The following is a 14296-nucleotide window of genomic DNA, read 5'->3' as shown; positions in this document are numbered from 1 at the left end:
TATTAGTATGGTTGAATTAGATCATTGTAGGTCAGCAGCAAAGACATTGGTTAATAAACTGAGATTAAATACATAAAGTATATTTGTGTAATTTAACATAGTTAATTATAAAACTTTTGCACAAAATTCTGAGATTGCATTTGACTGTTTTTATTCATTTGGGGGAATACTGAATGTTTTTGTGCAAGTGAAATGAGTAAATGCATGTTCAATGCAAATGCACACAACACCTCACTTTATTTCTCTCAACATGGGGACAGGAGAGCTGTCAGTCAATAAATGTGAAAAAGTAACTAGCGTTACTTATTTGAAAAAGTAACTCAGATATTTTGTTGTAAATTGCAAAAGTAATGCGTTACTTTACTAGTTACTTGAAAAAGTAATCTGATTACGTAACTCAAGTTACTTTTAATAAGTTACCCCCAACACTGGTCGTTGTCACAAAAGTGTATGGTGATGTGTTCTGCACGTCCGATATAGACGTTCATGGAACCTCCGTACAAGTTTAAAAACAAATTCAAATATGGGTTTATTGTGGACATAATTCCAACATAAATGTAGGCCTAATTTCGTCTCAACGTAATTTCCATCTGTAATTGCAAAGCAACTAACAGACAGTGTGTGTTTATCAAAAAAATATGAAAATAAAAGAAACCACTCACACCTTTAGATAACTTAGCATCTGTAAATCACACATCTTTGGATCGTGAGAGAAACCAGATCTGAAGGAAAGTCTTTCTGGCTCAGACACTGCTCTTAATCACAGACATAAAATACAGATACTTTGACTATTTTTGTCAGACATCTACAGAAGATCTTAGTGAGAATTTACAGACATTTAGATGTTGATATGTGTTTCATTGGACGCCACCAATGGGGTGATCAGTGTTTGCTTTAGTTGGGCTCTTTGGCCTTGACTATTTGATGTCAGTTTTTATATGGCTGCTGTAAGTGTTTGTTATAACAAGAGGATATGTGTTCAAATATGTTGTTCAAGTATGTTACAACGTACGCTTTTGTGGAAAAAATGTTGAAAAGACATCTTTTGAACTTAATGTTGTTTAGTGGGTAGTTACTAGAATGTTAATAGTGCATTACTCATTTGTTGCTGTTTAGTTATTCATTGAGGAAGGAAAAGTATTCAAAAGTGTTACCAACACTATTGAAAACAACAAATATTTCCCAGAATTCATTGCTTTCTACGGGATCTATGGTTAATTGATCTCAATACAGTCTTAATGGAAAATGGTATGTTACGGTCAGAATTTTTTACAGTGTACATATTTGCTGATGACAGCAACAATCCTCTGTTCATTCCAGGTGAACAAAGAGCATCTTATGAAGAGTGAGAAATGTATAAACTTTGTACATAAAACATGCACACTGATGCAGAATAGATGAATAATATCTATTCATTTATTCTATAACACATAAAAGACACATACAACAATAATGATATTAAAACAGAAGTTGTTCAAAATATACAAAAGCATAGTTTGTACAGGAAGTGAGAACATGATCAGGTGATGGATGATGCTGATAAACACACTCTCCTCCAGTATATATAAAGATGAACCAGGGCTCCACTCCACAACGCAATATCCAGACATTGACATTGATCTACTGAACTGGTTTGTGTCACAAAAATACAAAACTTTGTAATAATTGATTCTGAATAATTCTGTTTCAGTGTTCAGAGAAACAATGGCGGTCTGGACTGTCTACCTGTCTCTCTGTCTTCTCATGGCTTTGACTGCTTCAGGTAAGAGCATTATTCCACATTTCACATCATAACTGTTATTTTAACATGAATTGTACCACACCTGGGACTCTGTAATGACTAATCAGAAGAATGATCTAATACAGTATGTGCACTAAAGTAAACCTGAGTTTGTTTCTTAATTATTATGACAACATTTAGACAATAAAACAACAACAATTATATCAGCTAAAGTTATTGATTCTTATGAATGTATTTTATATATTTTTTGTTGACAATAAAATAAAACAACAAATATGCATATTAAAAATCTGTAGTTTATGTATTATTATTATTATTATTAGCACTACTACTGCTGATACTACTAGCAGTTCTGTTTTAATAATGTAGCATTTCATCTTTTTAAGTGGAAGCGAATCCTGTTGGAAGTAACAATCGCCGTGGTAAGGCTTCTCTTGTCTTCTACTTCTCTTGTCAGTGTGTATACACTGAAAAAAATGATACTTTGGATTAATTTAAAAAAATTGATGTAATTTGTTACAACAATTTTTTTTTAGATTTTCTCAAATTGTATTTATGATTTAGTTAAAACCGTAAATTTTGATTTAATGTCAAACCAAAATTTAAATTTTTTCCAACACAACCTTTTACCTTAACCCAAAGTAATAATATCGTTTGTTACAAAGAACGTGTGTAATTTTTCTGCTTTGATAGAAATGACTGTCAGCAATGGTTGCCATACAAAAACCATAAAATGAATGTAAAATATCCTAATTTAAATAAGTGCAAAAGACTATTACAGAAATCTTCATTAAGCTTTTTAACACATTTCCTGAATGTTTTACTAAAAAATAATAAAGTTTGATGTCACCATGATGGAGATCAGTGTTTGCTTTAGTCGGGCTCTTGACCCTTTAGTTATTAATGTTACTTATTCACTGGCTGCTCTAACTGTGTGTCTCTGATATATATTTGTTATTGTAGGAATCTAAGAGAAACTACAGATCAGAAGATCTTGGTCACTTATTGCTGATAAAAGTCATGTAGTTGCCTGCTTTATTTATATCTGATTAAATTGTTAAATATTAGTTGTTAGTTTTGCATACCAATACCGCTATATAAGATCCCGCAGTGCTGTGATACTCAGATTTTATGAAGTCATTATTCAGGAAATGTTTTGACAGGATCATACAGACATCAAGAATCAGCGTATGAATCGCAACAATGGTGACAATGAAAAAACAAATCTGATCAACTACTATTCACAAAAAGGCATTGTTGATTGTCACCATTGTTGAGATTCATATGTTGATTCTCGATGTCTCGATACTCTTAAAAAAACAGCTCAAAACATTTATTTTATAATAAATATTTTTTAAATTTCAGATTGTATATAATACTAATGCCACAATATTTCAAAGGTCAAGTTTATGAAATTAATAAAGGACTCCATATAAAACAGAAGTCCATCTATATATAATAAAATCTCAGCTAATTTATTTAGAGATTTGACTGTAATGACAGTGAATCTGGTCACCATATGACGACTATAATATCATCAATAAACCAGCTGATATTTTCTCTTGCATTTATTGCCATAACAAATATTGTAATAAAGCATAGTTAAAGCAGCCAGAGACAACCTAATGTTAAAAACTCAAGGGTCATGAGCCCAACTAAAGCAAACACTGATCTCAATCATGGTGACATCAAATTTCTGTTAAAGTTATTTGCACTTAATTTAAATTAGGATAGTTTACTTTATTTTTACGGTTTTTGTTTGGCAGTCGTAGCTGACAGTCATTGACCGTTTTTTAAAGATTTTATTTTTTACAGTGTAGGTTGTATCAAAGCAAAAGAAATACACACGTTCTTTGTAACAAACGATATTATTACTTTGGGTTAAGGTAAAATGTTGTGTTGGAAAAAAATAAAATTTTGGTTTGAAATTAAATCAAAATTTACGGTTTTTAAATTAAATCAATTAAATAATTAAATCATTAATCATTAATTAAATAATAAATACAATTTGAGAAAATTAAAAAAAATTAGTTGAAACAAATTACATCAATTTTTTAAGTTAATCCAAAGTATAATTTTTTTTTAGTGTGGAGGGCGTAACACGTACTTTGAGGCAAAGTGAAAACAGAAGGTATTAACTAAAAATCACAATTTTCCATTGGACCAATGTAAATATATATTTTGAATGAATTGCACTGATGTTTCACTTTTTTCAGTGTGTCCAAAAGTCCAAAACCTTTGCATTTCTCTACCTTAACAAGTGTGTAATACCTGATGTTCATGTTCTCCACAATTGTGTGTAACACCTGATGATCATGTTCTCCACAAGTGTGTGTAATACCTGATGATCATGTTCTCCACAAGTGTGTGTAATACCTGATGATCATGGTCTCCACAAGTGTGTGTAATACCTGATGATCATGTTCTCCACAAGTGTGTGTAATACCTGATGATCATGTTCTCCACAAGTGTGATGATCATGTTCTCCACAAGTGTGTGTAACACCTGATGATCATGTTCTCCACAAGTGTGTGTAACACCTGATGATCATGTTCTCCACAAGTGTGTGTAACACCTGATGATCATGTTCTCCACAAGTGTGTGTAATACCTGATGATCATGTTCTCCACAAGTGTGTGTAATACCTGATGATCATGTTCTCCAGCATGTTCTAAAGAGCATCTTGGAAGCAAGACAATTTGACTGAAAAACAGGTTTGCATGATTAATGTGAACAGAAGCAAAAAAAATATATATATACTTATTTGATTAATGACTAGAGTGCAAAATCTTAAATGTCTTTTCACATCATGAAAAGTTTCTTTGTTAAAATATATTTTTCTAAATCCTTTGTTAATTTAATTCTGTAACAGGCTATTCTATTTGCATTTTTCACCAATTAATTTCTTATCCAGTAAGTTTGGCACCGGGCCAAAAAAAAATATTTCACCACTAGATTGCGGGCCATGAACATAATCAAAGGTGTTTTGTTGAACTGTCATATGTATCTCTCTAACAGAGTTCACTGTAAAGCATTTATTGTGAAGGGTCGCCTTCATCTTCACTGTCATGCAAAGCCGAAGCAATGTCGCATGCCTTTTTGTTTTTTAACCAATTTTTGGTAAAGGGCCACACAATTACATAGTGTACCTTTAAATTAAAGTTATTAATTCAAATACAAGAAAGGTCTCATTTAAAGGTCATTAATGGTAAAACAATGGTATAAAATTATAACACACAAAACTTCCCTTTTACAGTCTGTGAGGGAGGATGGTCTTCCTTTGGATCTAGATGCTTCAAGTTTTTCAATAACCATCAAACATGGATTGAGGCTGAGGTATGATACATTCAGCTTCTAATATGACATACAAATCATATAAATATATTCTTGGTTAAATACAACTTAAGCTCTGTTAACATCTGTGGCAACTGTCAATTATCGCAGGAAAATAACTGTAAATAAATTACAATGGAGCTCTTGGAAAATACAGACACAACAAATGTCATGTTATCATGATAGTGTGTTAGGATCACTTAAAAACTTATAATTTATATTATAACTTATATACTTATATTTTAAACTATAGATTAGTTATATCTAATCTATATACAAGTATAACCTTTTCTACAAAAGTAGGCACCTCAAAAGGCAGATTTTAGACGTCATGGGTAAAATAATAAATTGCAATTCAAGGCATGTCACAGATTGTGGAAAATTAATTTAAAATAACACATTATTTTTCTAATTTTATAAATAGTGTTGTTTGTTCATGTCTCCGCCTCTCCAGAAAACCTGTTTGCACTTTAGAGGGAACCTTGCTTCTGTGCACAGCCATGAGGAGTACATGTTTCTACAGCGCCTGGTTAGAGACACAACTTACACCACAACGGGCGCCTGGATCGGAGGCCATGATGCTGTTAATGTATGCACTTTTTTTATCATGCTTTTTGTGCTAGGCATTTACAGTTACATTAAAACAAAATTTACATTAACACATTTTTCAAAATGCATAAAGATAGATGTGTTTTTATTAGAGGTGGGCATAGATACATTTTTTTAAATCTAGATTAATCTCACAATAATCTTGGAATTAATCTAGATTAATCTAGATTAAAATGGCTCATTTGAATTCTGCCGAAGGCATTCAGAATATGTGTGCTACCCAAATAATGACTACAAGTAAGTCTTTGAGAATAGTTCGCCTCGCGTATGTGAATTTCTGCCAAAAATGCCATTCGACAATAGAGGAGCAAAAGTCGAATATAGTTAAAAAATAATAATAAAAAAACACACATTCACAATGACAGAAAGGGAGGCCAATTTCATCTTTAGTGATTTGTCATCAAACAAACTGTTTATTAATTGAACAAGTAACATGTTTTCTTCATTTTTTTTAACATAGTAGGCTAATTGGAAGTAGAAAAAAACAATAAGCATGACGTAGCTACAGTCCGTTTTTGCATCACCAAACCAGATGGATCAAAAAATAATGTCATATGTCATAATGATTTTATGTGAACCTGCCTTTACCGGCAATAGCCTCCTCCTTTTTAAACAAATTAGTTTTCAATCAATGTAAACTATTAGTGTGACTATGCCCCTGCGCAATACACACACATTACCGCGGGATGGCGGGTCTTCATTTCATAAACTGTACACAATGGTAGCTTATTTAACCTGTTAACCTTTGCCAGTGCACCGACACTCTGAAGCGTTTTTTTGTAGCCTATAAATTAATGTATATGTCCAAAAGACGGGTAATGTCATACTTTTTAGTAGTGCTATCGTGGCGGAATAATCTGTTTGGTTGTAAAATGTATTACCTGAATGAAATTAAATCGAATGTATCGTCCTGTGGAATCATTAATTCACAGACAGCATACGAAGATGTTCAACCAATACATATCTTCATCGCTGGCAAAAATATGATGCATTTGCAGATTTGCTTTTACTAGACTAAACTGTAGATCCACGGCCACTTCATCCAACGCTCTTGATGTTCTTAAAGGGATAGTTCACTTTGAAATTAATTTTTGATATGTTTTAGCTTACCTCAAGGGCATCCAAGATGTAGGTGTCTTTGTTTACACAGTATTTTCAATTTTGATATTTTTGGGTCAAACCGTTCTTGTCTGTCATATAATGCAGGTATATGGGGTCCACCTCAAAGAGCATGCACAGAGAAGTCCAAATTAAACATGATTTAATGACTCGTAAATGTAAGTACACATTGATGGCCTAAGACACGAAACGAGCGGTTTGTGTGAGAAAACGAACAGTATTTATATCGTTTTTACCTCTTGTAAACACAGTCACGTCCAAGTACTCTGAGGGCGTGGGCGCTTCTGTCTGCGCAAGCGCCGGAAAGCCCTGGAAGTGATCTCTCGCGCGTGTACGTCACTCATTGTTTACACAGAACAGAGATTCAAATAAATATGGTTGTGAAAAAAATTCAACGTTGTCTGTTGATATACCGAAATCATCTTACATTGTGATTTCCTGTATATCTAAATATGTTTGGATCTTCACAGTAAAAGGTAAAACTTCCGAAATCTCTTTGTAAACAATGAGTGACGTACACGCGGGAGAGATCACTTCCGGGGCTTTCCGGCGCTTGCTGGAAGCGCCCGCGCCCTCAGAGTACTTGGACGTGACAGTGATTACAAGAGGTAAAAACGATATAAAGACTCAAAAGAGTGATTCATTTGTAAATTGAGCATCGCTCATGCCCATAAAAAGATACAGCGCGCTTGGAATAAACTAATTTAACAACATGTAATTGCATGAAAATAAAGTAACGAGAGGAATGTCGCCCAACGTAACATGTAAAAGTATACACCTTGTGTCCCTGACAGGAAAATACCCTGCTGCGCGATCTGTGACAGTAGGCGTGGCGTCAATTATGTCAAATATACTAGGCTACACATGGAATTGTGCGAAAATATAACGATATTCGAAAAAGCTATTTTATGATCCCAACCCAACTTTGAGAATAGATTAACGCCAATATTTTTTTTTTATCGCCCGATAAGAGTCTCACGTTAACGCAGCACGTTAACGCCGATAACGGCCCACCACTAGTTTTTATATTTTTTTATAATAGTTTGTTTAGGGCATTGGCAACCATGAGATGGGCACCGCTCACCATGATGATGTCATACTCGAGTGTTTCTATTGTGAAACTTGTTGTGAAATAGATGGCTGATATGATTGAGTAATTTAGCCCTGTCTTAAATATTTTTCACATGTTCTTTCCTGCCTTTCTGTGAAATAATTTCTATTCATTTCTGTTTAGATTTCTGACGTTTTTAAAGTGGAGATTGGGTTAGGGTTCACGAGGAATCCTCTTTTAGAATAATAAAGATAACATTAAGCTTTGTAAGCTGTGGACATAAACACAATGTCCTTTTTTCTCTTCTGTTCACAGGAGGGAGATTGGCTCTGGAGTGATGGATCCAAAATGAACTATCAAATATGGGCACATGGAGAGCCCAATAATCATGGAAATGAGCACTGCCTTCAGATGAACGATGACAGTAAGTAACTACTGTTAATGCTTATAAACTAGCCTATCTAAATAAACATTCATTCCTTTTTTTTCATAATACACAAATTATAAAAACATGTATTTTTCTTGCAACAGATGGCAACTGGAATGATAACAAATGTTGGGCAAAGATGCCCTTTGTGTGTGTGACATAAACCAGCATAAGAAAAATCAATGTGGAAGAAACAAGCTACTTTACTTTCCTTTAGAAATGTTCAGTGGATGTAATAAATCGGTTTTAAAAAAAGGTTAATTTGTTTTTGTTTTTTGTGAGTGATAAGTTAATGACTTAGTGTCACCTGTTAGCACTAAAAGTGGTTAATTGGGCTTGTAATAATAGGGGAACTTTAAGTGCTGTACACTCAGAAAAAGAAAAAAAATACAAGGGTGTGTACCCTCTTTGGTACAAAATTGTGTCACAACACAGAAGGGAACAGACGGTGGATGTAAACAGAGTTTATGTACAGAGCGGGAGCAAAACAGAACACAACAGGTGAAAGATTGTATTTCTAGATGACAGGTAGGACTTAGCTGACTGTTGCGAAAATGAAGATAAAGGAAGTGAGGTTGAGGATGACGTAGATCGAGGAACGAAGACGCAGGGAGGTTATGAGGATCCGAAGACTGCAGACTACTGAAAAAGAGGAGGATGAAGATGAAGATCATGTACTGGAATGCTGGGTAACTCTGGTGAGAGCAGGAAGAGTCTGTGTAGCGTGTGACGAGACCAGACAGTGACCTGGAGGGAGTGCAGGCTTGATATGTGAGGCTGATGAGGGTGAATAGGTGAAGGTGATTAGAATTCTGGTGATGATGAACGAGTGGGCGGAGCTGGTGCTGATGGCTGAGTGGATGGTGTGGGTGACTGCGTCCGAAACCGCATACTTACTTAATTTCAATATGTGAAGAGCTCTTTTCCAAAACGCGATAAACGCCATTTTAAAAAAAAATGAGTTTGTCATGTCATTTTGCTGTGTAGCCGAACCTATTCACTGCTCCATCAACGTTTCATGCCAAATCGCTATATTTCCTTGTTTAAAATGTACTGCAAGATGCAGTTTATTTCCAAGACGCGGTAAGCGCCAAACCTATTTTTAGCCTAAACGCGATATCCTCTCGACTAATCAGAATTCGGTGAACGTTCTACGCAATCCAACACGGCGACGCTCTGAACAGAGGTTTGTTTATGTTCATTCATTCCTCAAAATGAGTGAGTTTTCTAGTCGACTATTAGTAGTTCATTTAAGCCATTAGTTTAATCACATATTTATATTGATTTAATTACTTAAATATGGGAGAGAAAGTTGACTATGCTGCCTCGCCATCTTCGCAGTAGTGAACGCGCTATAGAGAGAAATGCCCCCTTCGAATTAGCCTACATACGCAGAGAGTAGCCAATTTCTTTTCGTTTTTTATTGTTTTGTTTAAATGTAGACATTTCAAGCTTTTTATAGATATACTTCTCAGGACTGTGAGGCAAGTATTGCTGTGTTTCGGTTCATTTATGAGACGCGCTCCAGATCACGCGCGAGCGCCTCCATGTCCTGATTATATGTCTGCTATAATTGCTTCTTATTTATTTATTATTAATCCAGTCAATTTGTTGATGAAACATTGATTAAAATGAAGATACAATTTATACAAAACGAAATTCACTTTAAAGAAAGGCTTTCTACTAAACAAAACTTAATAAGTGGTCAAAATCATGTCTGACCCATTCCAAATGTTTTCCGATATATTGGCAGAGGTGTCAAATCCAGGGTCAGAAAGTAAAATTCCTGCCATATTTTTATTCCACCCATGAACTCACACAGCAAAAACTCCTCTGTTAAATGAACTCTCATGGGAGATTATTTGGCTCCAGACTCAATATTGTTAAAGTGTTAAAATATGAGTGTTAAATTAACAATCAAATGTGTTAAAGTTAATGAGCTAATTAAATGATTAATTGAGTGATGATTGAGCATTATTGAAGACACCTGATGATAACAAGCAAAATCACTGATGGAGAAAATCTAAATTTTCTGTCACCATTAGGGAGATCAGTGTTTGTTTTAGTTGGGCAGGTGACCTTTCAATTTTTACTCAATCTTTTGTTTGACTGTTGTAATTGAGTTATAACAGCCAGATGAGCAAAGAGCAAAGGAGATCAGATGATACTGAACTCGTTTAGAGCCTTCTCTTATCTTGAAAGCATGTTGATCATTACAGTATCACAAAGATTCTAAAGAAAATAATCCAAGTTTATCTGTATAATCTAAATGATTTATTTTAAGTTGTTCTGATAAAAAAAGAAACTTTTTATTTTAGGCACACACAGACATCAATATTCAATGTATGAGTCTCAACCATGGTGACAAACAGAATATTCAATTAGGTAAAGGAAATTACTAAGAAAATTCAGATCATAATTTATTCATACCGCAATGCATGATGGGAGCCATGGATGAGTTTTGATTGGTTGCACCCAGAATGCACCGCAACATCCTTTATAATTGTCACCATTTGTGAGAATCACAGGCTGATTCTTGATGTCTGTGTGTCCAAAGTTAATTTAAAGTTTTTGGATCAGAACAACTTTTAAGATATGTTTTGGGTTATATTGATAATGCAGAAAATAGTATACTGTATAATCATATTCTGTTGTAATCAATAAGGTAAATTTTTCTTAATGAGTTCTGTGATTCAGGTCAACGTCAACATGTGATTTCATCTAAACACAACCAACACCACCTGACCAGCTTTTCTTGTTGTTCATCTGACAGTTATAACTCAGTTACAACAGTCAAACAAAAAAAATAACATTATCAGTTTAAGGGTCAAGAGCTCAACTAAAGTAAACACTGACCACCATAATGGAGACTTAAAAATGTGCCTTTCTCCTTCAGTGATTCTGCTTGTTATCATCAGGTGTCTTCAATAATACTCAGTCATCACTCAATCAATCACTTAATTGTATCATTAACTTTAACACTCTTGAGTCTGGAGTCAAATAAACTCCCATGAGAGTTAATTTAACACAGGAGTTTTTGCTGTGTGAGTTCATGGGTGAAATAAAAATATGGCAGGACTTTTACTTTCCGACCCTGGATTTGACACCTCTTCATTGGACATCTTATGATCCTATTGTACTCATCTCATGCGGTTACCTTTTCATATAAGCAGCATAGATGAAATAAAAAAAATAAAATTAGCCTATATTATTAAACATAAATATGAAACGTATGTTTAAGTTTTTTTTTTTAACTTAGCCTATTTAACCTCCTAAGACCCGAGTTTTGGTCAGAGGTGGAAAGTCCAGGGGTCAGAAAGTAAAAGTCCTGCCACATTTTTATTCCACCCACAGCAAAAACTCCAGCGATAAATTAACTTCACTGGGAGTTTATTTGGATCCAGACTCACGAGTGTTAAGGTTAATGAGATAATTAAGTGAATAATTGAGTGATGAATGAGCATTATTGAAGTCACCTGATGATAACAAGCAGAATCACTGAAGGAGAACGTCACATTTTTTAAGTCACCATTATGGTGATCAGTGTCTGCTTTAGTTGGACTCTTGACCCTTTAATCATTAAATTTAGATGTTGTTTGGCTGCTGTACATAAGTTATAACAGCCAAATGAACAACAAGGAAAGCTGATGCACTGGTGTTGGTTATGTTTTGACATAATCATCATTTGTCACAAAACTCATTTGTAGAGTTTAACCTTTTGATTACACAGTATAACATTTTCAGAAATTTAAATATTATCCAAGAGATTTCTTAAAAGCTATTCCATTCTAATTACTTTATGGGGCACACACAGACATCAAGAATCAGCCTGTGATTCTCAACAATGGTGACAATTATATAGCATGTTGCAGTGCATTCTGGGTGCCACCAATCAAAACTCATTCATGGCACCCATCATGCATTGTGGTATGAATAAATTATGATCTGAATTGTCTTAGTAATTTCCTTTTCCTAATTGAATATTTTGTTTGTCACCATTGTTGAGATTCATACACTGAATCTTGATGTCTGTGTGTGCCTAAAAGAAAGATTATTATTTATTTATCAGAACAACGTTTAAGATATCATTTAGTTTATTTTGAAAAATCTGGATCTAATGTTATAGAATCACTGTGATGCTGTTGTGATCATTATACATTTAAGTCAGAGAGTAGGCTTTAAATGAGTGCAGTGATTCAGGTCAAATGATGATTATGTCTAAATATGATCTACAACATCTGATCTGATCTGATCTCTTTGTTCATCCAGCTGTTAAAACAGCCAAACAAAATCTTTACGTAAACATTTAAAGGTCACCAGCCCAACTAAAGCAAACACTGATCACCATAACGGTGACTCAAATATAGATTTTCTCCTTCAAGGATTCTGCTAGTTAACATCTGGTGTCTTCAATAATATCTCAATCATCACTCAATTATTCACTTAATTATCTCATTAAATGTAACACTCTTGAGTCTGGATCCAAATAAACTCCCAGTAAAGTTCATTTAACACTGGAGTTTTTGCTGTGGGTGGAATAAAAATATGGCAGGACTTTTACTTTCTGACCCCTGGACTTTCCACCTCTGCACAGAATTAAGTATTATGCTGCACACAACCAATGATGTGATGTCCACGTATGTGGATAACCAGGTCTTAGGAGGTTAAGGTTTCTGCAAATCATGCTTAATAAGCTGGATGTCCTTCCTCTGTCGTTTATGCTGTTATCTTCTTCTAGCACTCTTGCTCTTCTTCACTGTAGTCTTCATCTATCTCATCTCCACAGGCGGTTTCAACACATTATCTTCACCCGTGTATCCTCTTGATAATCTCTGTGGTTGATACAAAACATTAAGTTGAAGAACCTAACTTTCAAAACTTTTGCTCATCTCATCCTGCTCTACAAAATGAGAAAGTCAAATACATATGTTTCTACTAGGGCTGGGCGATTTATCGCACGATATTGTTATGCGCATCTCGTCAGTAAAGCCGGTTCCTTTATTAGTAGTAAAATCGCCTTCACCTGCTCTCAGATGGAGCGGCATATACTCTACAGCACAAACTCCAGTGTTAAATGAACACTCAAGAGTGTTAAAGTTAATGAGATAATTAAGTGATTAATTTAGTGATGTTTGAGCATTATTGAAGACACCTGATGTTAACAAGCAGAATCATTGAAGGCGAAAATCAAAAATTGTAAGCAACCGCTATGGCGATAAGTGTTTGCTTTAGTTGGGCTCTTAAATCTTATTTAGATGTTTTGGTTTGACTTCTTGGCAACAACTTTGTGATTTTGGAGCATATATGAGTATAGGTATGCTTCTTATAATCCAAAATATTTAATAAACATTAAATATTTAATAAGTTTAATAATCTGATCAAACTACTTTCAAATAAATATATTTAGAAACACAGACATCAATAATCAGCCTGTGAATCTCAACAGTGGTGACAGTAATAAAGCATGTTGCAGTGCCTGCCACCAATCAAAACTCATTAATGGCTCCCATCATGCATTGCGATATGAATAAATTATGATCTGAATTTTCTATGTAATTTACTTTTCCTAATTGAATATTCTGCTCGTCACCATTGTTGAAATGCATAGACTGAATCTTGAGACCGTGTGTGCCTAAATGAGATACTTTATTTTTTTGAAAACAACTTTTAAGAAATCCTTTATATTATAGCTAAAATTCTGAATATTTATGCAGAATCACAATTATGCTGTAACAAACAAAATAAATCAAAAACAAAGTTCAAATGATGATTGTCATATTATAACCAACACCATCAGATCACTTTTTTTTCTTTGTTCACCTGGCAGTTATAACTCAGATACATCAGCCAAACAAAGTCTAAAGTTAATAATATAAGGGTCAAGACCCCAACTAAAGCAACCAATGATCGCCATAACGGTGGCTTACAATTTGAGATTTTCTCCTTCAGTGATTCTTCAGGTGTCTTCAATAATGCTCAATCATCACTAAATTAATCACTTAATTATCTCGTTAAC

The 14296-nt window shown here is 34.2% G+C and overlaps 1 protein-coding gene across 1 annotated transcript; it reads left to right on the top strand.

Annotated features, from left to right (window-relative positions):
* Positions 1–1590: 1590 nt before the first annotated feature.
* On the top strand, positions 1591–8535 carry LOC143711170 (galactose-specific lectin nattectin-like). Its single transcript, XM_077202519.1, has 6 exons — positions 1591–1762; positions 2128–2163; positions 4998–5077; positions 5529–5663; positions 8169–8277; positions 8385–8535. Exons 1-6 carry the CDS (start codon positions 1705–1707, stop codon positions 8441–8443), a joined length of 477 nt encoding a protein of 158 aa, XP_077058634.1. The 5' UTR covers positions 1591–1704; the 3' UTR covers positions 8444–8535.
* Positions 8536–14296: the final 5761 nt, after the last annotated feature.

Source organism: Siphateles boraxobius, unplaced genomic scaffold (genome assembly GCF_051911475.1).
Source record: "Siphateles boraxobius isolate OS27281-9 unplaced genomic scaffold, OSU_SipBor_1 49, whole genome shotgun sequence".
In the NCBI taxonomy this organism is placed as follows: Eukaryota; Metazoa; Chordata; class Actinopteri; order Cypriniformes; family Leuciscidae; genus Siphateles; species Siphateles boraxobius.
Note: the sequence above shows the minus strand (reverse complement) of the source record. Positions and strands in the feature narration are given on the sequence as shown.

Bases quoted from the DNA above. Each gene is read 5' to 3' on its own strand.
- LOC143711170 (XM_077202519.1), top strand. From the start codon at position 1,705: ATGGCGGTCTGGACTGTCTACCTGTCTCTCTGTCTTCTCATGGCTTTG. The intron at 1,763-2,127 runs GTAAGAGCATTA...CATCTTTTTAAG, and splicing joins CATGGCTTTGACTGCTTCAG to TGGAAGCGAATCCTGTTGGA. The intron at 2,164-4,997 runs GTAAGGCTTCTC...TCCCTTTTACAG, and splicing joins TGGAAGTAACAATCGCCGTG to TCTGTGAGGGAGGATGGTCT.